The sequence below is a fragment of the Poeciliopsis prolifica genome, unplaced genomic scaffold (genome assembly GCF_027474105.1).
Source record: "Poeciliopsis prolifica strain line A6 unplaced genomic scaffold, Auburn_PproV2 SCAFFOLD010, whole genome shotgun sequence".
NCBI classification, from domain to species: Eukaryota; Metazoa; Chordata; class Actinopteri; order Cyprinodontiformes; family Poeciliidae; genus Poeciliopsis; species Poeciliopsis prolifica.
This window is the reverse complement of record NW_026562385.1, coordinates 3,529,482-3,555,353: the sequence shown is the minus strand read 5'-3', so window position 1 is coordinate 3,555,353 and position 25,872 is coordinate 3,529,482. Positions and strand designations below refer to the sequence as shown.

The following is a 25,872-nucleotide window of genomic DNA, read 5'->3' as shown; positions in this document are numbered from 1 at the left end:
GAGGTATAAGACGTAAGTGTTTCTGAGGGAATTGCCACCCAGAGGTGAAACCAGAAAGTAGAAACTCCAGGTCACAGTCAAAAACCATAACCTCAACTATCTGTCGCTTGAATAAACCTTTCCTGCCCTAATCCAGTGTTTACATTCATTGCTGGGCAGTAATGATAGCCATGAGACCATGGACCACACCACGGGCCTTATACACCTTCCCCTCTCCAACCGCCTCGCCACCTTCCACCACTAACCCCCGAAGCTGTTTCACAGGAGCCAAATACCTTAAATACATAATTAGCGGGGTCATTTGTACAAAGTGGGCCCCAGCAAGGGCATGAGTGTATTGGTGTGAGTTTGTGGGGGGCAGATGGAGGATACTGAGTGAAGCAGGGGGGTTGCGGGGGGGAGTAGGATATGAAGACGTAGGAGGACGGCGAACAACAAAGACATTCATTCATGGCTGTGGCCCCGGACAAACTTGGCTGCCGCCTTCTTCAAAGGCCACCTCTGCCTTTCCTCAAAACCCGGAGGCCACAGGTTGGGGAAGAGAGGAGAAACATAACAGGGGGGAAATTGGGAAAAAAAAGTTAAGGGGCAGATGGCAGGATGTAAGAAATGATGGTAAAAGCTTTGGCTAATCCTGACAATGTTGCTCATTAAGATCTAGATAACATCGTCAGCGGCAAGCATTTAGAGTATTATGAGCTGTAATACAGAACCAGAGAAAGCTTGACGATTCATTTAGCAGCACTTGCCACATCCTCTTATGATCTGTGAACCCTGAACTCTGACCCTTTGAATTGTAGGCATTAAAATCCCAGTTTGCTCTTTGGAAGAGCCTAAAATTCCAGTGGGCCATGTTTCACACTGGGAGACCTCCTCGGTATTGTTCATATGCATGCACAATCACGCACATTTGCAGACTTTCACATGTAAAGGCGTACATGCCCACAGTAACATAAAGCCCATTCAGCAGCCCGCTCTTCACACCTTGCCTGACCTTTGTGCCCCTCTGGTATTGTTTATAGAAGCACGTCCACTTAAGAGGTGACCTGTCTGGCCTCTCTTGCCGTGGTGCCGATTATCCACATCTTGAGTCCACGCTGTTCCCTCTTTTCTTTATTTTCCAACCCCCGTCTCCATCCTATTGCACTCTCACTCCTCGGGGTATCCCCACTCCTCCTCCCTCTTTCCACACCATGACATATTGCTTTCTTTTCTCTGTGTGGTGAACACGCCGTGCACTCTAAATCCCCACTTCAGCCTCTCTTCTCGCCTTTTTAAAATAAAGCTGTGCATGTCAGATAAAAACAATAAAATCAATCAATTCCCGTGCTCTTCCTTTTATCTCTACGTTTTTTTACTTTATCCCTCCCGTTCCCCGAGCTTGTCGAATTGCTGTCTCTCTGATCCTTTTTTCTCTTTCATGTGTTGCCTTTCTTTATCTGGCTTCCTATTGAGGTAATAAGATGGGTGTATAGCGGGGAAGTGGAAAGGAGAAGGACTTTCATGTCCCTCCACCCTGGGATTAGGGTGAGCTCCTTGGGAAAAGCAATAAAGCTCCTGAACCTTTCGTCTGTTGCTGATGTGTACCGGAGTAAAGCTCAGCTCATGCTCACTGTGCAAACCTGAAAAAGCTCTTATTTCCTTTACATCACCATCCTCACTTGTGGCTTTCGGGATGCCAGCAGCTGCAGTATTTGTTTAAGTAAACTTCACACATTTGAGAAATAGTTCACAATGATTAATCCTGTTAGAAGATTTTAAGGGCCTGAAGTTAATAAGTCTCTTCTGTTTAAAAAGTTTGCTGACTCTTGCTCGATCAAACAAGCTACACTGGCCTTAGCCAATGTAACTACAGAGGAGTTACATTCAGCAAGTTTTTTTTTTTGCAAGAAAAGTTGCAAAAAAAAAAAAGTTCTGCTATAGATAGCTTATCTTACCTTTTTGTTTTGCAACATTTTATTCTAAATGCATCAGGTCTTTTTTTAGCATGTGATGGCTTTCAAAAATATGTGTCATAAGTTTTGGAACTAAACGTCTGTAGCAGTTTTATTAACAGAAATACATTTAGTACTGAAAACAAAGGAATTATGATTATTTGCACATTTGTCCAATGGAAGTCTACCAAATTGCATAATGGCATTGTTAAATCATGTATGAACGGATCAGAAGCTAGAGGAAATATGACCGTACATTGCTGTAATCTTAATGTGAACAGTGTTAAACAATCCACCTTGTAAACATGGCTCTAGTCAGCTTTTCCCAAAATCACAGGCTGTTGTAAGATTTTTCACGTGATTCTGCTCTGGTGAAATTCCCTTTGCTTTGTAAGAATAATCCTAGTTTTCTGCTGTTGATCCACATTCATCACTGTTAACTCACTGGTAAAGGAAGCGGTTGTTTGTTCAGATAGGGTGCAAGGTCAGGCCAGCACTGTAATGTTTTCAGACCACCCCAGTGAACTCATCATTTGTCCTGATTGTACATGAGTGCATAAAGAGCAAGTCCCCTCCACAGGGTGGAGTGATTTGTTCTCCTGTCAACACTGGGAGTAAAGCCTGACTAAACAAGGAGGGCATTCATGCAGTCGTCGATTTGCTGTGCTCACTCATTCACTCTTTCAAGGCGGACTTTGCTCTTTGAGGCATAACATGTGCACTTGTGAAGCTGATCGGGCAGGCATCTTCCTTATCAGCTTTCGAGATATGTGTGAAAAACAGCCTCTTGTTACAAATACACAATCTAGGACTATCTATGGAACACAACTTACCTTTTGTGTCTTTGTGGAAATGTTTGCGCTGCAAAAAGGTTTTGCTTATTGTGCCCCCAATCAAAGAAAAAGCAAAGCTAAACCCAGAGTTGTAAACATGACAGAAAATCAATCCACAGGTATGTTCACACAAAGTGTGAGCTCAAAATATACTTCTTAAACGGGACATATAGATTTTTACTTTCAATCCAAACCAGGATATCATAGATGTGTCAATCAATGTTAACCATTACATTTTGCTCAACAGCAAGCAACACTCTGTAACCTGGATTAATTTAACCTTGAATTTATTTGAAGACAGGGACTTTCAGCTTGCAGAAAACAATCACTAAAAAATATGTGTAAAAAAAAAAAAAAAGAAAAAGGACTTCAGTGACTTATATAGTTGTGTTTTATGATATGGATATAAAATACCTCTAACCAAATGTTTCTGTTGAATTTAGATACATTTTGCATACCATAATAAGATCAATGTTATGGTATAATTTTATGGGGGGGTTGAGGGGGAAATTCGTTAGTTTCCAGGCATCCCTGGAAACTAACAAGAAAGTCAGTATTCTAGTTTAGTCAAGGATTCTTAACTGGATTCTCCACTTTGCATGGGCCATTTCAGAAAATAAATGTGCTTTGATCAAAAACATTCCATCCTACTGTAGCTCTGGTTATATTTGTACTGGATAATGAGTCTCTGCTGCATTTATGTCTTCAGCATTCATTAACAGATTTTTTATCTACTGGTATGCTTACACAAAACAAGGAATGTATCTTTAATTCAACACAAGTCCACATCTTTCACTTCTGACATGGATGTCATATAGATGACCGCAATGTGGATTCAGCTCACCAAACTGTAGCATTTTCTTGACTGGCTTAATGGAAACTATGGATTTAGAGACAAAGGATTTAAATATGCGAAACTAAATCCAATGAAAGTGAATCTTGAACATGAGTTTAAGACACCAAATATTGCTTCATTGTAAGGACACAGACCCAGCTCCAACCACATGTTTACTTAGATCTGCACACTGTGGTACCTTTTCTGGTGTAGTTATGCAATTGTCATCAACGTATTGTGAAATCTATGTGATATTTGCTTGTTTGTTTGTCTCAAAAATGAAACATGACTGCAGCATAAGGAAATATAAGCCACTACTAGCTATTGATTCTCCTTTTTTATACCCTTTGCACAACAGTGATGCAAACAGATTTCAACCTTACCAATTTAACCATCTTCTAAAATTATTTGCATTGTTTTCCAAAAGAAAATAAAGAAAACATCATTCCTGCTTGGATATAAGTATGCATAATATATTTCATAACAAAAATAAAACATCTTCCTTTACTGACTCTCACATCTCCTCCTTGCACACATACATCTGAACCATATGCAAAACTTGACATCAATCAGATATACTGCAATATAATACGAAACATGGTTGACGATGGAAAAAAACAACAAAAAACAACTGGTAAAAAACAAAAATGACACTGAGATTGTGATACTAGTGAAAGCAAAGGACTGCACCAAACATACCAGTATGTCTGCGGGAATTAATAAAAACATATTTTTTTGTCCTTTCGCGAAGATTGAAAGTGACAAAAGCAAATGTCCACACGCATAAATAGTTTGTAAGCAGCGGCGCATCCTCCGTTTTTTTTTTTTTTTTGTAGATTTATATGTACAAGCAGGTAAGGCAATTTCAAAACTGGAAGTCTCTGAGGCTGTTTCTTCCTTAATTAGAACAAATTGTCCACCAGTCACAATGTCTGCTGCCTCTTATAGTTCTGCAAAACGAACACTCCCAATCTGTTTCCTTGCATCTTTATACCAATCTTCCTTTTGCTTTCTTCTTATGAATGCAACAGTTTTTTATACAAACAGGGCACTTTGAGTTATAGCACTGGATTCTCAGAAAAAAAGTCTGATCCCACAGTCTACTTTCCTTTTGCGTGTCTTTTGAATTGTTCATCCCAAATTCCTTCCATCTTCTTGAAGTCTGAGCTTCATGGCATCTTTTTTTCTTCGTAATCGTAGTTCAGTTGCCCTCATCATTACTAGTTTTGAAAGCACATTTGGCATTCTGTATTTTAGTCTGTTGTCTACTTTTCAGTCTCAAGACTTTTGAAGTATATTTTCCTTAATCAATGTTTGCATGATGGGTGGAGAGACAGACAAAGAAGATGGTGTCCTCTTCTGGTTTAGGTCCATCCTGTAATGCTGCCCCTAAGTCTGGGAGGTCTCACCTCACATCTGCTGTAGGATAGAGAGACAAAGCTGAAATTACTAACACAAATGCAAAAAGACTCCTATTTCAGTATTACAAATAAAATCTTTGCAGATCTCTGCAATCACATCCCAACCTCAGCATTTGAATCCATGCAATTCCTGCAAACTGACACAACACACATAAAACCAATAATGTTCTGAATTAAGTTTCCCCAGATACAGAACAACTTGATCAGTTGAAGCACATTTATGCTCAGGATGATTTTTCTGTGTACAAAAGATAGTACAGAAAAAAAAAGTGATGATACAGTGAATCCCAAAAGTATTTACACCCCATAAACTTTGTCACATTTTGTCTATAAACCAAATGTATCTTAATAGTATTTTATACAATAAACTGTTGATTCTGAGAAATGTGATGAGCATTTGTTTTCAGCCCCGTTTACTTTTGAACTCTATGTACTAAAACAATCATTAATGTCCCAAGGAGGATAATTTAAAACATAATCTGAAATAGAAAACATACATTACAACTGTAATTGGCAAAAATAACTAAAAAAGCACATTACTCTAAACATACTATGCTGACAGAAAAATATGGAGATTGTTTTACAATGCATTATTTGTCTATTATGTAGAATACCAATTAATGGAATTGAGGGTTTATTATTTTTAAAGTGAGAAGTGAAAATGTTCAGGGGGTATAGATGATTTTGCAAGGCACTGTAACTTAAAGAGGAGCAAGAGATAATTAAGAGAGAAGGGTGCCTCTTTAGTGGTTAGACAAAACAAACTGCTGATGCACTCAACAAGTCACAAGACCACTGCTGTGAAACAAAACACACATACAAGGTGAGCATGCTCAAGAGGTCACAAATTCAACATGCACAATTGGGGCCTGGAGGTAAAACTTGGTAGCCCTCCTTCTCCTCGCACTGTGATTGGTGACGGTGATTGGCAGGCCCAGTTTTGACCTTGGTTGGGCCAGTGTGACACCAAAAGGTGACTTCAGTGCTCAATTCCTACCTGTGTCCTGTCACAGCCTTGCAGTGGACTTTGGGTAATAAGAGCACCTTAATTATGTCACCAATAAGTCCTTGGTGGGCCTTAGCTTTTTAGGTTTCCTTTTTTTACCTTTAACCCTACGATGGCCTGAAAACACAAAAGTTGGGGAGGGTGAAAAGGAAGGAAGATTTAAAGCAAGAAGCAGGCTTTATGGAAACCGAAGGTACCGCAACAGCCCTGGGACAGAAGCAGAGAGTGCAAAAATTTAGCTCAGTTTAAATTCTTCAGGTGCCTTATCTGTGCACATTACAGGGCTTATCTGCACACAGATATAGGAAACCTTCAGATCAAGGCACGTTAACTGCTGTCATGCCAACCAGCCTTTGAACACACACCCTTAACACACAAATTCTCACAGAGCAAGGCTCAAACCTTTACAGTTTTCAAACAGAGAGTCACCTTGCAGGTGTGCATGACTGCTTGGAAGCATTTGGAGGTAAAGGTTCATTAAATCCAAAGCAGACCAAGAGAATAAGGAGGTGTGCAGAGTGACAAAAGTGTAAGTGCAGAATTTTGGCCATCAAACTTTAGAAAAACAAACAATATTTGAAAGGGACTTCAGAAACATCATTTAAGGAAGGTGTGAAGGAAATCCCAGCTTGCATTTATTTACCTGTTTCTGCATCTAAGTGTTCTACCACATGATGTTGCGATGTGCACACACACTCCAGGTGGTCCTCTAACCTCACAAAGACCTCCTTCAGCTTGGGTCTCCTCCTCACGTACTCCACCTTGGCTACCTAAGGAAAGAAAGAGGAGAAAGATTAGCTATAGGCTCCTGCACATTTACTCTTCCCTGTGTGTGTCAATGAATGCACACTCTATTTGCCCACTGGCAAACATCAAGAGGTGTAGTCCCATGACTGATGGCACATGCATAAACCAATTCATAAAAAACTCAGCTAAGGCTTTGCTTGTTGTGTTTGGAGTGTGACAGGAGCATTCCTCAGAGCCTGATTCATTAGGTTTCACTTGTTGTATGCTCTATGGTCTTTAAGCATCTGAATGGAGTGTATGACCCCGCTATGAGTTGAAGGATAAGGGGTAGGACAGAGCATACTGCACCCTCAGGCCCTGGGAAGGTTTGCTCTGGCAAAAGAAAAGAAGCTGGGAGATCCCCTTAGCTCCGACCCAAAGCATCCACATCCAAACAGACACCCAAACTCATTCACCTTGCCTCAACATGTTGATTTTAAGCCGTGTTTCTACATGGATTATAGAACGTTCTGCTTTGCTTGCATGTAGGAAATCTACTGTACCTTCTAAAATACTCATACTACTTAAACCGTTTTATTTTCTGTCACCATACAACCACAGACACTGCTGAAAGTAAGCCGGCCTTGTTTGCAACTTCCCACAAACTATGCAGAGCACACTCCTGACATATGGAAGAAGGCACTCCTTTGCACTCCATTATATCAAGCACATCAATGGAGGCAGATGGATGCTTTCAGTATTACACACACTATGCTGCTGATGGTCACACTGTTCTCAAATTGACTGGTTTGGGGACTTCTGTGTTGGGAGGTAGAAAAGATATGTGACAGACGTTCCCCATTTAACAGGACAACAATTCCAAGGATGCAGCCACGGCTACTAATGTAAAACCTTACATCAAAGTGTATTATTAAGTAATAGATTGCCCTAGTCAAAGTCCAGACCTAAATCAATTTGGTTAGCAAAGAATTTGGCAAAAATAAGGTTGCAAAGAGGCCAGAGACACAACTCAAAACACTATGAATTACTTACTTTATTAACTCAGGGAAATCAAATGTGAGTTTGCAACAGACAGTTCCATGTAAATTATTATACATATTTTATTTCTACAATAAAGTATGACTGCAATGTTACAAAATTTGTATAAAGTTTCTAAAGAATATTTTTTCTGGACTCTGCACAATCAGAAAATGGTCAAACAAGCACAAAAAGTGCAACAAGAATTCCAGTCATTCCAAGGCACAGCTTGTTACAACCACCAATCCAAGAGTTATGAATGTTCTGAGCCTTCATCAACAATACACTACTGATTAAAGCTCAGATGAAAGCTGAGTAGAAAAGGTTGCATGGAGGTTATGATGATATTGTTGTGCAACCGAGAAGGTGGGCACATGCTATTGCCTCTCTGATCTGAACACCAAGAAAGGTAACATCTCAAATCATCCCTGAAGGCTTTGGAACCACAGGGAAACAATTTCCTCGGCTTCACTTATGCCAGTTGCAGCACGAGAAAGGATATTGGCTGACAACCTTCCAGCACTCAGCAGCCATATGAGCAACACAGTCCTGTACTCAGCATGAAGCTTCTGCACGCACAAAACCAATGAGTCTGTTTTCCTCTATCCCATGATGGCACAGTGCCAAGCCTGGCTCTTGGTGGTGAGTCAGTCATGCAGACAAATCAACATACCAATCCCTGTCTGATAAAACAAACAATAATGCTGAAATTCAAAAAGAGAGAGAGTTGCTTTTTGTGGTACCGGGGGGGAGGGCGCAGTGCGACTGGAACTGAGGCAGCAAAGAGCCAAAGGACAAGCAGTTTTTAGCAGCCACTCATTTGCAACAGTTTCTATCTGTGGAAAAGAAGAGAAGAAGAAAGGCAGTGAAAAGAGGATAAGCAGGCAGGAGAGGTATGTGGAGAGCAAACAGAGGACAATGGTGTCTGGGATATTGGTGGTGTGTTTGCTGTTTCCGAGCCATGAAACAGAAGAGGAGCGGGTAAAAGGCCAGAGTGAGGAAGAAACTAGGAGAAGGAAGGTTAACCACCATTCTCATTAGCTCTCACAGGGGAGAACACATGTGTGTGTACAAATAGAGGTGGTTATTTAAGGACGAGGAGGAGCACCTCACCATGATCATGACTTGCATTAGAAGGCGTTCATGTGTTACCTATTAACACTGAGTTTCTGGGTTACCCATTTGGGAAATATATTAAACCAACACAGACACGACATAAAGAAAAATTATCAAAGGTTTGCATTTATCGACAAAAAGTGTGCTAAACATCCCCACATGGCGCGACTTTCTCAGAAAACCGCTGCCAATGTTTAATCCGATTATCTTACTGGAAAATACGGATGAAAGGAGAAAGAGATGAAAGATGCAGCTGCCTCCGCGGACAGCTTGTCTGCTGATGCCGGTTACGAGAATGTCTGTCAGGAAGCAAAGAAGACAAAGTCTTGTCTAAGACTTACTGCTGACGCTAATCCTAATGACTAAGACACACACAAGCTCTGCCGGGCCGAACGAACAGCTATTGACAGAAGCAATGGTCTCCTTTAATGTGGAGCCCAGCGGCACATTTGTTTCAATGACCTGCACATAGCAGGACCATAATCGCTCTCATATCAAGCAAACATGATTTCTAATTATTGGTATACTTTCCTACACCTTGTTCCAAATTTGTCAGTTGCATGTCCATGAAATCGATCTCAATTTCAATTTCACGGAGTTTGTGTAAAATTCTTCCCTCTGATCTCTGACCTCAATAGGTGTACATACAATTGCCCCTTGTATTTTTTTGTATGATTCTCTTTAAATCCACATTTTAGTTGAGTCTTTAAAAACCAAACATATCCAACAGTTTCTGAAATATGCTGGGCTGGCAATGTGATACGAAAAGCCATATCACGCTTCAAGTCACATACATTGCCTTACTTCTCAATCCCGGTGGAGTGTAAACTTCAGAAAGTTGCCTTCATCACATCTAGATGCTTAGATGCATTGGGTTGCTTTCTTGTGTTAGAAGGTAGAGCTGATGAGGACTTTTGCTGTAGCCTTTCTGTGCATTGTTGTCTTATTAACAGAGACTTACACTCTGTTGCACAGTCAGTGACTTCCCATTTAAAACCCAGATAAGAAAGCACCCCTCTCCCATGCTATGACACAGGGCCCCATACTCTCTTTGTATAAATCAAACTGCTTTAAACTCCCTGGAAATCCAGGCCCTGAGAAAGAGTCCCCTGAGTGGCAGTGGAATGATATCCAATCCAGAGGGTTGGGGGTGAGGCTTGAGGGTCTGGGAATCACACCCCCTTTTGGTTTTGGCTTGTCCCCAGTGTCACCAGCAGCCCTTCTGTGTGAAGCCGTTTGTCCGAGTCGGGGCTAATTGGGAATTCCCTGAGCACAGAACACTGACGATGAGAGCATGATGAAGGAAGGGGAAAGTTTTGCTCCGGACTTCCAAGCAAAACACAGCAGGGATGTGGATGTGCACTGCGGGCCATGGCAAACTGGAACAGTGACAGATTGGAGCAAAAATAAATAAAAAGTGCATGTGTATGTTTGCAGAATGGAGAGGGGTGGAAAGAGGCTGGGCAGGGTCACAATTCATCCATCAGGAGGGAAAACAGGCAACAGAGACAGTCTGTGTTTACTGCCCAGAAAAAAGAGGAGAAAGGAGAGGCTTTGTGTATCTCCATCTGTTACTATTTCTGTTTGTGCAATGAAATAAATAAAAGAAAATAAATCACATTAACAAAGCACATTTGTTTTAACAAACATGTAAATGATTGAAGTCTGAAGGTGCTTTTCTTGCAAAATGTTGCACAGGCTTCAATATTCCCTGAAAGCAACACTTACAACGTAAAACTGTGTGACCACAACTAGTTATAGGAAATACACTTGTTTTAAGTTCTTCTTCACTTATGAATTACTGTTTACAGACTACGCAGTGACATCTACAGTTTGAAATAAGAGCAACGGTGAGCGTAGTGCGCCTGACGTTGATGTGCAAGAACTAGCTCGTGCATAAAACCAGTCCAAGCCATACTCAAAACTTTACGGTTTCAAAAATACAAAATTTTTCCTTCAATTCATCCGTATGATTTCAACTCCTTTTAAGGGGCAGCAAGGAAAAAATGACTAAAGTAACCTGAGTTTTATCCAGCTGTAGGGAGCACAAATTAATGCCCCACCCCTACATGTTGCTCCATCCTGCCAGTCAGCTTGATAGCTTTTAAGAACAATAAATACAACTATTATTTACTGTCCCCTGTAGGACAGTAAATAAAAGAATTGTTGTAGTTATTGCCTGAGTGATAAAATGTAAAATTTTATTTTACATTTTTGTATTGAATTATCTAAGCAATACTGAAATATCGTGAGAGTTTCATACCAGCCCATGCCTTGTTGCAGTAATCAAGGGCGAAAAAAAACTGAAGCAAACTCCAAGTGCATTGACAGAAACCATAATTTCAGAAAGGGACATTACTAAGCAACGCAAAGGATGAAAAGTGAATGAGATTTAATGAAAGAGAGCACAGATGATGCAGAGACTTGACAAGTGGGGTAAAATTAGAGAGTTGCAGATTCAGGAGAGACATAGGGAGTGAACAACTATTTCACACATCAGACAATCAGACTCCAGCATTGAAGTGTACAGAGAGGAGATCTGGATGGGCTGAAGCATGAGGAGCAGGAGGGAGGACAGCAGGGGAGGAGTGAGGTAAAAATACAGTCTATTGAGTCAAATATGATTTTAAAAAAATACTGCTTCTCTCCCTGCTGAAGCGTTCCAGCCGCTGCAGCAGTAGCCAACATCTCAGACACTCCCATGGTCTGCGACCTGGCCCGCCATGTTCACACAAACTCCCTCACCCTGCTTCATCCACCAGGAGAGTTGACTGAATCAAAGGGTAAATAATTCACAGCTGCAAGAAACTTCAAACACAGAGGCCCCTCACTCCCATCCAACCCTCCCCTACCCTGTCCCTCACATAACCATAAATCATTCTCACTGTATCAACGCCACATTTTTATTTATGAAACACCCTGTAAGTCAGAGTCCCACAAAACCACAGGGGTACAGCTACCGCTACCCCCCAGTACCCTGCCATGACCCACCGTCTACTGGGGTAATCATGTGTGAGTATGTTTGCGTGTAGGGGTCGAGGACCTGGAGGCTGGCGCTGAGAGATATGTGGGACCCCCACACTCTGTACCGGGCCATTTCCGCCTGGCCTCAATTGTCCTCCACTTTGATCCAGTAGCCATCAACACTTCATTACTCTGCGGTCTGTCTTCCTCTTGCTGCAGCTTCGCACAAATGGCCTCATCTGGGTTTGCATCGTGTCGAGGACTCACTCTCTCTCACCCACACTCATGTAAAACAAAGATGTGCCCTGACAACCCATTCTAAACACCGCAAAATGCTTGCTTGGAAGCCGATTACAGGTTCCCAGCTATTAAAAGCTACTAAAAGTTAAAAGTGATACACCCTTTAGATTAGATTAGGAACATCATGGAGCTAATTTAAAAGGTTGGTTCTCGTGTTCTGCTTGTATTGTTGCAATTGAGTCTCCAAATGTCATTTGTAAACAACATGTAAACTCAACTTTTTACTCATTTCTTTCGGTCACTGCTGTATAATATTTTTTTCTTTCAGAAATCTACTTGGTTTGTGTGGCAGGCGTTTTTTTTTTTTAGTATGATTTTTCATGGGAAAAAATATATGTAGAGGTAATACATGTCTAAATATAATTGTCGCAAAGCATGTGTCAGTATGAGATGACCACAATATCATAATCTTACATAAAAATCCAACTTTCGCGGCTTTCACGGCTTTAAGTTGAATTATTAACCTTCCTACATTTTCTACAAAAAATGTAGATTTCACCAGCTCAGTTCTGCCTATTTTAAGCTCCTTTCTCAATGAACTGTTTTGGGCTATGACACTACTATGAAGATGTGCTTCCTCTCACTAGACCTTTGTAAACTCACTACCATGCCTATGAACAATAGAGGCTTGTACAGAACAGGGCCTGCACAGACCTATCGTGCTTTCTTTAAATACCCAGTCTCAAGTGAGTGGGCAGAATAAGAGCAGATGTAGAGCTGATTTAGACAAATCTAGGTTGGTGTAAGGTTGAAAGAAAACACCAGAAATCTTCTATGCTGATCCTTGGCTTACAGAAGAAAAACAATCCAGACCCTTTGGCAGTCAGAGAATTTTTAGCTTTCTAATAAAAGAACGAAAATGAACAAACTGTGCCTCTGTTCAAAGTCAAACCTTACGCTGAGATAATGTTTCTTACACACAATGTGATGAGTGTCACTTGATCAGAGAAAGCCCTGAGGGATGCCTTCCTTTGGGACACAACGCTTTTCACCCGCCCTGCCACCCCCAAAATATTAATCTGTTGTCTGTGTGCCCATTTTTTCACCCATGTCATGAGGGGAACACAAACAAAGCTGGATGGAAGTTTCCGGGAATAGCTGAACTGAACGTCTTGAAATTCTGTCGCCAGCGTCTTTCCATCCCCACATCGCTCCAATTACAGATAGAGCTCCTATTGAGGATGACATTCACCAACTGTTTGGCAAACAGGCTGAGTCGCTTCCATGCAGACAGACTCAGATGATTGTGAGGTATATCAGAACTCTCGACTTTGACCGCAACATGAGTCAGCATTTCTGACCAAAAACCTGATGACCTTCGCCCCAGTCTCAAGACTTTTGCAACCTAGTATGCTTTCTTCTCGGATTGATCTGAACTTAGATCCATCCATCAAACAAGTAACTCTGTCCAACTTCAGTGTATCTGTTAAAGAAAAGCTTGTTTGGTAATGGGGATGTTATGTTGCAAGTGATGTTGCAAGTGTTTTAGATTTTCAGGAATACTGAACATTTTGAAAATTGCCAAAAACTTTAAATTTTGTCCCACCTGGCCAGAGCACCTTCTTCCACAGGTTTGCTGTATCTCCTACATAGATTGCAGTTAATTCCACCTGAGCTGTGGTTGTCTGCAGGTCCTCTAGCATTACAAAGAGCCTCGCGGTTAATTAATTGCAATATTGCTCTGTTTATGTTAAAAGTCATATATTAGAAGTGACCGTTTGTTATTATTATTATTTTGGGTGATGTATTGAAAAACACTGCATTAAATTTTTGAAGTTTGAAGTACTTCTAATAATAATAAACTTGTATTTGTCTAAGCTGTTGAAAGCCATGCATCCTCAATGCAGTTTTGTAACAGTCTATCACACAAAATCCCAGTAAAATACAAAAACTTCCATTAATAAAACCTCCATAGCCCAGATTGGTATTTGTTTTATGACTAGACTAGTCTATCAGGCGGAGATCTTTAAAGACTTGGATGAAAGGCAAAAGAAAAACAACTCTGGCAGTCCCAGTAACTGGGCAAGATCAGGCTGTCTGCAGCAATAATTAAGTACAGATATAGACAAACACAGTCAGAGTATTCTTGGCTACGCTGTTTATACCTTGGTTGTCTCTAACTTCCACAGGGCAGACCACATAGTCCCCATACCTCCGAAAAGAGCAGTTCACCAACTCAATACTGCCACTGTAAATATAATGAGAAGTTCATCTCATGTCCTGCCACCATGTCTCCTCTGATCCTACGCAGAGGGACATGTTTTCAAGAAAGCTATGCTCCTCATTCTCACTGTCATTTTGTCTTCCGAGGGCACACTGCTTCCAGAAAAGACAAAAGGATAAACAACAGGAAGATGTTGAAGCAGTCCTGCAGCATGTGACACTCCAACAATCTCAAACATTGTTTTATTTATTTTTTTTATTTCTTGAATCCTGGCATGAGCTTCCCTCTCTGGGCAATTCCTTCAACAGATATCCCAGCCAGCAGCTGCCTCCTTCCTTTCTTTTTCATCTTCTCTCATTTGTACCCTCACCTTGAACTTACACCAAGCAAGAGACAGAATGATGGGAAGGGGTTTGAAATGGTAGGGAATGACGTTGGTAGAGGTCAGATGGACATTATTTTGGGAAGACATCAAGAGAGGTTCTCCTAAATAAGATATTGACATGTAATTTAGTGTTCTTCAAATTTTTCATGTCAGAATTCCAGATATCCCAGCTCATTTCAGTCAAATTTTAAAGTAGAAATATAATTTCACAATGACGTTGAGTTTCATAGTGTTTTAGATATTTTTTAGATATTTAAATATCATGCTGATGAGCAACTCTCTATTGTTGAATACCCTACAGAGTATCTATTTAACTTCTTTGGTGAATGAAATTAGAGACTTTTGCAGATCTCAAAAACTCTGAATGCTAAAATGTTAAGGTGTTGGATTTAAATTCACAGATTTACTTTCCCAAAAAGCACAGAGAAGTGTGAGTTGTACAAACAACAAAGCCAGACAGACTTACCACTTGAGGGTAAGAGACATGTTTATACTTGGCCTGATGATGCTAACTGGTTTATTAAGGAATCCAGTCTTACCTTAACGGTGCGGTGGTGCTTGCGGGAAGGGTGACAGCGCATGTTGCTGGTGTTGCAGCATCCTGTGCAGCGCTTCACCTCCACACAGGGCGGCCATATCAGGAAGTTGGCAGATGTGGGATCCACCTGGCTCCGGGGGATCTCGTAGATCACCGTCCGCGTCTTGCATGCTGCCGGGACGGCCTCTTCGACTGGAAGTGAGATAGTGGCTCAATGCATTTGTTGTGCATGTTACAACATCTGGTGACGCATTTCCCGACCTCAACTAAGTGCTTATGTATTGCTGGAATCTGATCTTCACACACACAGCTGCTTGTACTCTTGATGACTCACTTGATGTGAGAGCTGCTTGTCTTGCCTCATATCGTACCTACCATCTTTTAAGAGTGTTAAGAACACAAGCTTTCCAAAAGCCTGATCTCATATCAGCTAAAAGTCTAAGGAGCATGTGGAACTTGAGAAAACAGCTGCACTTATAGGCCCTCGCTGAAGTGAGCATAGCATGACTCAGCAAGACACCCATTACTTCAACAGGTGGGAAATTTAATAATCACAGATGTTTAATTCAAATGCTGCATAAAAAGGATTTTTTGTGGGTTGTATCATTATTTAAATGAATCACAAAGGTTTGAAAACATAATAGGGAATTATTAAATTCTTACAAGTTAGTTTATGTCTGTAAAAATATTGTACTTAAATGTATTGATTAGAAATTAGCGCCAGGTGTTGGTTTATCCAAATGGGTATCTTATCTCATTGTTTATGTGTAGTGTCCAGCATTCAATAGCAAAGCAGGTCATCCTATATTTTGGATGAAAATTTAATTCTGTTAAAAGTTAAAAGCCATGAAAAACTTGTGAATGGGAGAGTTTTTGTGTTGGAGCAAAATATTTGTATCCAACGTTAAACAGTTAAGCAACAGGGGTTGGTAGTGGATGCATTAGGTGTAGCCATGGCATCCGCAACCCAGATGGGGGGAAAAAGGAGGGGTAAGAGGATGAGAGGAACAGGGGGAGGTTTAGACAGGGGGGTAGGTAGGGCAATCTCATGCCAAAGATGCTGCTCTGGGAGGTTGCCCATTTGTCAGTCAAACATCTTATTTTGTTTTTCTTTTAAACTTGTAAATGTAAAGTTGTCAACTTAAAGTTAAATGTAAAAGAAAAAAAATTATATAAGATTTTCTTAATTTAAAACACATTTTAGATTCTTAGAGTTACATAATTTCTTTTTAGAAATGCTGATTAAAATATGCTTACATAAAATGTTGCAAATGTTACACTAAATTTGTTTTGTAGTTTGTTTTATCTGTGTCCAATTATAATAATTATCCTGTAAAGACGAAATGCCAATCATGCATTGAATGCAAGAACCTCTGTGGAGAGCAGCCAAAATGCTACACTATCTCGTAATCCTATGGTGCCAGACAAATAAACGAAACATGACCAGCAGCTTCGTCCACATCCAACTTCTCCACTGCTGGGAGTAAGGTGGAGAGTATGCACTCTGCAGGCTCCATGCCTCGATCAGATATCGTACCGCGTGGCATTTTAGGAAGAAATCTGACTGAGGGAAGAGGCGAGCTGCAACTTGAACCCTGAATGTCTGGAATTTCCACGCTCGGGGATATATTTCTCCCCTGACGCGTGTGTCTTTAGATCTGCAAGCCTCGGGCCAATTAAAAGGCTTGGTGTCAGACGTCCCCGTCAACGCCGCGCACTTGCCTCCCTTTCTCATGATTCCTTGATTGCAAATAAATACTGGGTAGATGTCTTCATTAGGGTGCCTCTTATCCCCCTTAAAAAGCAGTATAAAAACCACTAACTGTTAGCTTTGTTGGAAATTAGTGTAAAGCGATCTGTTTCATGTCCTGGGAACTTCCGTTTTAGAAGTGAGACTTCAGATTATTTTCAGGGCATGTTGACGCTGTGTGTGCCAAGTTGTCCCGCATGTAATGATGCAACTTCTGAGCTCCGACTGGTCTTACCAATGCTCCTCTTGCGTCGGCTGTGCAGCTGGGAGCTTTTCAGTTCGTTGTAGTAACCATGATGATGGGACGAGTTCTTATGGTGGTTGTGGTGCTTGTGGTGCTTATGCTCCTCAACAACATCGTTTCCCGTACCTCGTCAGAACAGAAGGACGGCAAGTTAATGATGTCACAAACGGGTTATTCAAACAAACAAGTTCAAGTTCAACTTTTATGCTATTTATCATGTTCACAGGAGAAACACTCTTACCAGAAGCACCTAAACCCCATTGAACAACAGTGCTGTTTGGCTTGGTAGATCTAAACAAAGGATTACATTTGAACTGTGACTCAGTTTAAATAAGTTAAATGTTCTGTACAATTTTATGTCAGATCCATTTTTACAGCACCAAATTCCAACAAATCTTGGCAATGAGCGCCAATTCACACACATTGACGTAAAATAAAACGAATGCCGTTCATTTCATTTCAGTCTAGTTACATAGTCACATTGAGATTCAATTACATAGTGCAATTCAACCCTAGTTATAACACAGTGCAATCAAGATAAGTAAATGTTTATAAGATTGATTTGCAACTGTTTATTCAAGAATTTTAGATAAGTGGAAGTAGGAAAAAAGACAATGATTTCTTAAGAATTAAATTAAGCATTCTTGTAAGCCTTTGACACTATATCAATCCTAACACAAAGCACAGGTTTATCACATAAAAATAAATCAAAGACCTTTAAAACTGTTTAAAACTGTTTAAATACAAATAAATTTCTACATTATTTTTATTTCTGATTAAACAAATTCTATACGTAAAGGTTTCTATGAAGGCACTGAGAGTTCAAGGAACGCAACTGAACGTTTCTATGACTGGAAGCTATAAATTGGTGATGCACTGGTACCTATACTGGAATGAGTGCTAAGAATTACATTTCTCAAAAAAAAAAACACAATGTTATTTATTGAGAATCCTGTGTCATCACCACAGCTCAAAGTTAAAATGGACATGCATCTCAACAAAGTTATGACTCAAACAATGTACTGGGAAATACACAATAAATTGTATTTCTGATAGAGACAAGAATGTCATGAAGTCATCACCGCAGAGATAAAGGAATACACGACTAAACAGAGATGTGACTCTTTACTAGTTTGGCGGCTACTGGAAAAAAAGACACTCTTGTTTTTCCCTTAATGAGGAGCAATACTCTGTTATAAAAGTATTTTCAGCATCGAGTAAGAGTCTTCAACTGCAATTCTAACAACCAAGTATTGGTTGGCCAAATAGCCATAATGAAATAAAGTATCTTTTATGTTCCCAGAGGGTTTATACAGTTCTCTTAAACATGCAAGCATGGTAACTTCTAGTACACTGGCTGCAAGTAGGAGGTTCAGTTGTACACTGGTTAATTGCTGGCATTTTATGTCAGCCTCCCTCAGTGACTAGGCTAAACTTTTTTTTAGCTGTAGCAAGATGAAGGTGAGTCAGCACTGGCTTGAAAAAAAAAACAACCAGACACAGAGGCTTAAAGTGGTCATTTGACAGGTAGGGCCCAGTCACCTTTATTTTAGACCTAATTAGTGGTTCTGTGTCCCTCATTTACTGCAAATGTTTGCTTTTCAATCACTTTGTGGTTTTTTGGGGAAAGTACATGTTTTGCTAACATAGCCAGTTCAGTTTTTTTCATGTTCACGGTCATCTGATAAGACGTGCTTGTTTTGGTCTCCACCCAGACTTTTAAGGTGGATTAAGAAAAAGTGCAAGAACAGCAATAAAATTATACAGCTTGTCTGCAGGATTCCAAGAGCGTCTGACTATATTTGCAAACAGGGTGGGTCTGCCTTTCTTATGGTATATCATGCTTGTATAGGATTATTCTACACATGTACACTGAACAAAAAGACTGTATAACAATTGGAGAAACTCTTCTCATCATCCTACATAATGTGGAAAAGCCTAAAGTACACATATGTGAACAGAGTTCAACACAGTCCACTCTTTGATCTTTTTTCGACCAAAGTAATTTGAAGGGATTTCCTCAAACTATACACAGTCCACCATTGGGATCGGTTGTTTATTTGCTTTTTGATCATTTCTTTTTTCAGGTCTGTCTGTCAGAGACAGTTCAGGGAATTTCCTTCCAGCTTGTCAGAGAGTCAGTCAACCAGTTGGCGACCCAGAACTAAAGGTTCACTGAAGGGAAGTGTTGCCTGCAGCTGAAACTGGGAGTCAAACAAAGGGCTGAGCTATCATTCTTTCAGACCATTACACTCACACACACATACTGTACATAACATCCCAATCTATCAACCTTTTCATCTCCTACTGTCATAAATACACAAAAGGTAGAAGAAGAATGTAACAAATATGGAAAGTTTGATGTAAGGGAAAGTTATATTCGATCTGACAGAGAGGCTGCAGAAGAAACAGGAAAGAAAATGAGGTGGAAAGACTACAGCAGTGGAGTGAGGGGGTTTGATTCTTTCCTGGTTCCAGGTGACTAATATGTATGCACACGCCCAGAGTCTCTAGACAAGAGACCAGAGGACAGGAGACAGTCTCTTACCATGAATCAGGCTTTCAAGACTGGCAAATTACTCCCTCCATTAGCTAAGGGCCCTCACTCCCTCCTTTTGCTTCTTCTCCTCCACTCTCTTTCATTCTCCCTCTCCTTGAACAAACAACCAGCATGTTGTTGACTTTCAGTGTAGGGGACTCCCTTCGTCTGTCATTCTTTCTCATTTGTCTTCTTTCTTTTTAACAGTTATGTGACTGAGTTGACAAAATGAAGGCTTAAGCCTAATAGGCAGCAGGGGACTTGTGGTTGTGGGTAATAACAGGTGGCAAGCAACTCCCCTCTTTAAGTGTCAGAGTTATCTGTTAACTGCGCAGGAGACAGAAGACAAAGCAGATTGCACAACAACCTGCGGCTTCTCCGATTGAAGCCGGAGCACCGACTCAAGATGTCTCCGACTCCCTCCTCCACCTCTGCCCCTTACCAAGAGTCAGGTTCCCTTTTCTGTCAAAGTTCTTCACTGAGAGAGATAAGAGCAGGCAGGCGAGGGGCCACCTCAGAAGGGAGACGGGGACAGAGAGGAGGAGGAGGAGTATAACGAGGAAAGCAGCACCTCAGGGGCCAGACAGCCATCTGCAGACTTCAACAGGGTCATCTCATCTGACAGTCAGAGCTGAGGACAGGGACTTTGTAAAAACAAATGCAAGCCTGCACTGAGCACAGGAGTATTGCAAGCCAGCCCTGGGTGCTCTATTTATCCTGCCAGCCCCCAGGGGACAGAAATCACAGAAAAATTAAAAGCTAATTCTGACAAGTTCACCTATGTTTTAAAATCTCCCCTCCTGGATGATGTCATTTTGCCTCACACTGATAACTTCCCTCGTTCAAACAATCGGCAACAAAAGCTCTGAAAATACCCCTCCGGCTGGCGTCTGGGGTCTTTTAATGGGCTGGCCAGGGCTGACAAAGCTGACCCTCAAGACAGATTTATGTCCTTGTATAACAATAATTAGCCTACTGCTGTTACTCTGCAAAGCATTGATCTGTTTGAAGAAAGACACGTTAATACAATTATAAACACCTTTTCTCATCCATGAGGCACCAAAGTGGTTTATTCTGGGCTCAGAGAAAAGTGAAATGATGCCTGCTGTGGAAAACAGCCCAGTTTGATGTTAATTAAATCCATCACTGAGGTTGTTCTATTAATTAAATCCTATAAAACTTTGCAAAAACTTTCCCACATTTTGTTAGGCTCCAACCACAAACTTCAGCATATTTTATTGGGATTTTATGGGATTGGTCAGCACATAATTGAGCTAAATTTTAAAGTGGAAAGAAATGACAATATGGTCTTCTGAAAAGCATATTTCTTTCCAGGCCCTTTACTTTGATACCCCCAAATAAAACGTTCTGCGAAATTATCTTCAGAGGTCACCTAATTCCAACCATGTGCAATTTAACGCCAAGCACTTGAGGCAGCTGTAATTGCAAGGCTTCAGAAGTTTGGTTGAGAATGTTGGTGAGTAATAAGCTTGATGAAGACTAAGAAATGGAGAGAGTTATATAGATGTTTAGATCAAGGTGAGGTTATGGATAGAGTTCACCATCGCAGGATGAAAAAGTTTTGGCACACCTCCAACTGGTTCAACCATCCCAACAGTGAATCATGGTGGTGGAAGCATCATGATGTGGGATGTTTGTCACAGTTGATGAGAAGACAGAAGGAAACATGGGGGTAATCCTAAAGTTGAGTTAAAAGTTTCTGGACTGGGGCAGAGGTTCTCCTTCTAGTCGGACGGCAACCTTAAACATACAGTCGGATCAACAAGAGATTGGTTTAGTATGTGTGGGAAAAGCCTAGTCAAAGTCTAGAGATAAATTCAATTAACTTTGTATCTGTAGATGCTCTCCATCCAACCTGATTGAGCTCAAACTATTTTCCAAAATGGAATAGACAGATTTCAGAAAACATGCATCCAAGTATTGAATTAAGAGGTTCTGAATAAGAAAAATCTCAACATAAGCACATGTCATTTTCTGTCTATTGTAAAATTGTCCACTATAAAATACATTGAAATATGTGGAGGAAGCTCGAGAAAACACAAAACATGGCTATTATAACCCATAATAACGCAAATTCCAGTCTCTTCCCTTGTTTGCCGAATGTAAAACGTAGAGAGTTGTAAAGCAGGAGAGGTAATTACCCGTTTCTGTTGGCAAATCTGCACAGTGGGAGCCCTGAACTTGATATATGACAGCAGCCTGTGTAAATAGAGGCTCATGTGAAGGCAAACAAGTTCTTCCAGTGCACAGATGTAATTTAATCAGTAAGACAGTCTGGGACACAGAGGGAGAAGAAGCCAGCTAGACCTGCAACCTGCTACAACTTTTCACCAGATTTATGGCATAAAAAGATGAGGCCGTCTGGAGGCAACAAAGCAAGTTCACTGAACTCACCCTTCATCACATGTGTGCAGTAAATGCACTTGTCTTGGATCATGCATTTCCAAATGTGCAAACTATTATTTAGGTTAATCATAAAGCCACGACATAAGAATCTTGACTTTTCATGTTAGGTTTAATCAGATTAGTATCCAAAAGCCGGGGGTATACTACCTGCAGACACTTGACTCGAAAAATAAATAAATAAATAAATAAATAAATAAATAAATAAATAAATAAATAAATAAATAAATAAAATAACAAGAGGCAGAATTTACCTACGGAGTCAATCTCCAGTAACCGCTGGAGGTCGCTGATGCTGTGGATTTCACTGTTGGAGAGTCGATCGATCAGCTCCTGGGGAAACTCCACTTCCTTCTGTGGCAGGGAGCGGGACAAAAAAAAAATCAAAGAAAATAAGGTTAGAGATGAGTCGAGTGATTGGGAAGCACATTGGGATTTGTCTGGCTGTATAAATAAAGGCTCAACCGAGGAAATGTTTTTCAGAAGCCAACTCTGCGACAAGGTGCCAGAGAGATCCGTTTGCGAATTTAGTGAATAGTCAGCGACATTAGACCTCAGAAATACACATCAGTTTCTTCCTCTGAGCTGGAAGGCGAAACTCAGACCGAAAGCTGTAAGACTGCGGGAGCGGCAACCTCGCACCCTTTGCACTTGTCGCGCTTCATCCAGGCACCTCGGGTTGAGCAAGACGTGCGCAGCCCTTACAGGAACAGCAACTATTTTTATCAGCCAGAGCGGTTCCCATGGACGCGCTTGGTCCAACCAAAACGTTTGCCCAGTTGCCCTCAAGCTACAAACAGATTTGGCACCAAAAGAAGACCAAAAATAACTGCGTTGTGCGTCCAAGCGCGTGCAGCGGTGTTTACTTTGAGACGCGCACTTGTGCCTCAAATCATCTGAGAGGTGGTTTTATTGTTTTGATTTTCTGTGCAAAGGCATTAATTCAAACTTCATTCCTATGGAGTTTAAATTAAACTTCGCGTTTCAGTGTTATGCGTATGTATGTGTGGCCCTTGAGGAGAGGACCTTTGCACTCTGATTTGGAATAAAACCTGGTTGAATCTGGTCACTTTACCTCAGCAGTGGCCAGCAGGTACGTCGTCCACAGAAGGAAGCAGCAAATTGTGGCTCTCATCTCCTTTTACTGTAAAGTCTCCCTCAAACACGAAAAATGTGCTGCCGCGTAGGAGCCCCTGACTCGCTCCTGGCTCCAGAGGATCCACAACCATCCCCTCAGGGAGGGAAACGGTGTAGTCAGAGCAGCTCGGCCAGACGCGCTGCTTGTACTTGCTTGAAACTCTCGGGCTGAGCAGTTTTCTTTTTATTCACATTGAGCTGCGTCCTCTTGGAAAAAGCCCTGTGCTCCTCCACAGCATATACCTTCCTTACGCACGCGTGAGGCAAATCCAATAAACAAGTCTAGCGCACATTGCACTTGTCCTTCACCTTAGCAAAAAAAAAAAAAAAAAAAAGACTTCACACTTTGACCCAATGCAAAGAGAAACCACACATTAAAAACAGCTGCTTGTCTCTGAGGACAAGTGAAAGCGCACTGCTTTTTCTCTGTTCTGAAAGTCTTGAATGAAAAATAATCCAAAAGATGCCCTAAGGAAATCTCCAATGGAGAAAGGCGTCCGTGACGGGCTGTTCAGAGCGTGTCTGCGCGCAGGTCCTTGGACGTGTAGGACTCTGGAGTGAATGGTGTCAGAGCGCCTCTGAGCCGCTGAATATAGAGAGCCAGCAGCTCTGTGCCCATTGCGCCTCCCCTCGCGTTTGGGTGATCGTGCATCCATTCAGCAAGGGGAGCTGGTTGGCTGATGACTTAAAACTCCATGATCCGTCCCCATACCCCTCTTACCGCCTCCCCCCTCCATCCTGTGTGAGGGAGTGCATGAGTGTCTATGTCCTTTGAAAAAGAAAAAAAAAGAACCCTTCACAGATTTGGTGTTCAGTCTCTTTTTATTTACAGGAAGACTGGAAAATAGATCCATTTTTCAAAGACATTTCCTTCATCTTATTTCCCACCACTGCACGGATCCATAACTGGATTAAGAAGTAGGATGCTCTGGGTTTATCTTACTGCAAATAATAGATAAGTCGCTCCGGATGCTTTGACTAAAGGACACGGTGGTGAATCATATTTTCAGCTGGTGGTCATGACTCATTACTAGAGCTGTCTGGGTTTCTCTGTTTATTCCTCCCAACTTGTTTTGCTTTGGAAAAATATTTCACCCTCATTATCGCAAGTTCAAAGCTACAAACTTTAGTTTAATTTTGCTGTTAATGTGACCACCAGAAGCAAAGCTTCATTGTCAAATGCAAAGAAAGGCATACATCTTTCTGAAAATACTTTTTGAAGTAAATAACGTAACAGTCCATGATGCAGTTTTTTTTTATCAAGTCTCGCCAGTTTCTTTGTGTGCAGAAGAAACACAGCATCATTCATCATTTTGTTTTCCTGCAATTCAGAAAGATTGGTCATCGCATTGTATCATATGTATGTACCGTGTTTATTTACTGCATGACGACTGAATAATTCAGTGATGTCTTTTTTTGTTTGTTTGGGTTTTTTTCGCCAGTTGTCCATAAAAGCTAGTTTGAAATGATACATTTTAACAAATAATTTGATCAATGCAGTTCCTTCAGAATTGCCTTTTCACAACTTCAGTTTACTTGGATTTGCAGTTGTCAATTTATTTCCATTTTTGAGGATGGATTGAAAAGTGCTACCTGTGAATTTAAAACATGTTGTTTAGCCTTTAAGCTTCTCCCCAACTTCATGCCTTGACCTGTCAGGTGACCTTTGTCAGCAGTTGGTTGCATTCATTTAACAAAAGTTATCAGAATAAATGGATCTGAAGAAAAAGCTTTTAAAAATCACAACTTTTGAAAACCACACATCATTGTCCTGCACCATCAGAGTTACATAATATAACATTTCAACAACAAACGTTTATGTTTGAGGTTATAATTTGACTAAATGTGAAAATAAGACAAGAAACTGTACTTTCTTGATTACGTAAGATTTCTGGACACAGGGAGCCACTGCCTGCCTAACATGCAGATTCACAACCAACTGGTCTTAACTCGCTCGGGGTCTCTTGTCCTTTATTGTGAGGTCTGGGAATAAAGCCTGAGGGTCATCACGGAGGAGACATGCATGCAGAAGCAGAGACACAGACAGACGGAGAGCTTGCAGACACATTATCAGCCAGAGGTGACGATCGGCAGGGAGGCACAGGTCAGCCGACCAGGTGGTCCAGCTTACACCTTGTCCGCTCAAACCTGGAGGGTGTTGTGGCTGGAAAGCCTGCAAAAAGAAATCACTCCAGCAGATGGTATGGTAATTAATTCAGCCATTTTAATAGGCCAGTTGAGCTCGTTTGGTGTCATAAAATGAATCAAATATTTTTACAGTGGAATTCCCTCGGCTGAAGTAATTTATGACAAGTTGTTGCAACTGAACCGCTTTTCCTGAGGAGCATGATTCCTTTTAAGAAAGGTGGTTCAGACAGTGAGTATACAAATGCTATGGCAACAGGCTGCTCCATGATGTTAACATATTCATTTTACTCAAAAAGGTTTATTTCTAAGTTTAAGACACATATAAGTGGTGCAGATGAAAGATGGAAAGCTTCCGATGCATTATTCTCTA

At 41.0% G+C, this 25,872-nt stretch overlaps 1 protein-coding gene across 3 annotated transcripts; it reads right to left on the bottom strand.

Moving 5' to 3' along the window:
• Positions 1-3,037: 3,037 nt before the first annotated feature.
• On the bottom strand, positions 3,038-23,915 carry pdgfab (platelet-derived growth factor alpha polypeptide b). 3 transcript variants are annotated; one of them, XR_008606328.1, is made up of 7 exons: positions 23,293-23,915; positions 22,472-22,571; positions 17,246-17,380; positions 15,262-15,452; positions 6,673-6,799; positions 6,021-6,146; positions 3,038-5,021 (listed from the first exon to the last, which is right to left on the bottom strand). XR_008606328.1 is itself a non-coding variant. In XM_055035798.1 (6 exons), exons 1-6 carry the CDS (start codon positions 23,350-23,352, stop codon positions 5,008-5,010), a joined length of 627 nt encoding a protein of 208 aa, XP_054891773.1. In that variant the 5' UTR covers positions 23,353-23,915; the 3' UTR covers positions 3,038-5,007. The 3 variants fall into 3 exon arrangements, 1 of the variants encoding a protein (XP_054891773.1); XR_008606329.1 differs by having other exon boundaries at positions 22,472-22,568; XM_055035798.1 differs by lacking the exon at positions 6,021-6,146.
• Positions 23,916-25,872: the final 1,957 nt, after the last annotated feature.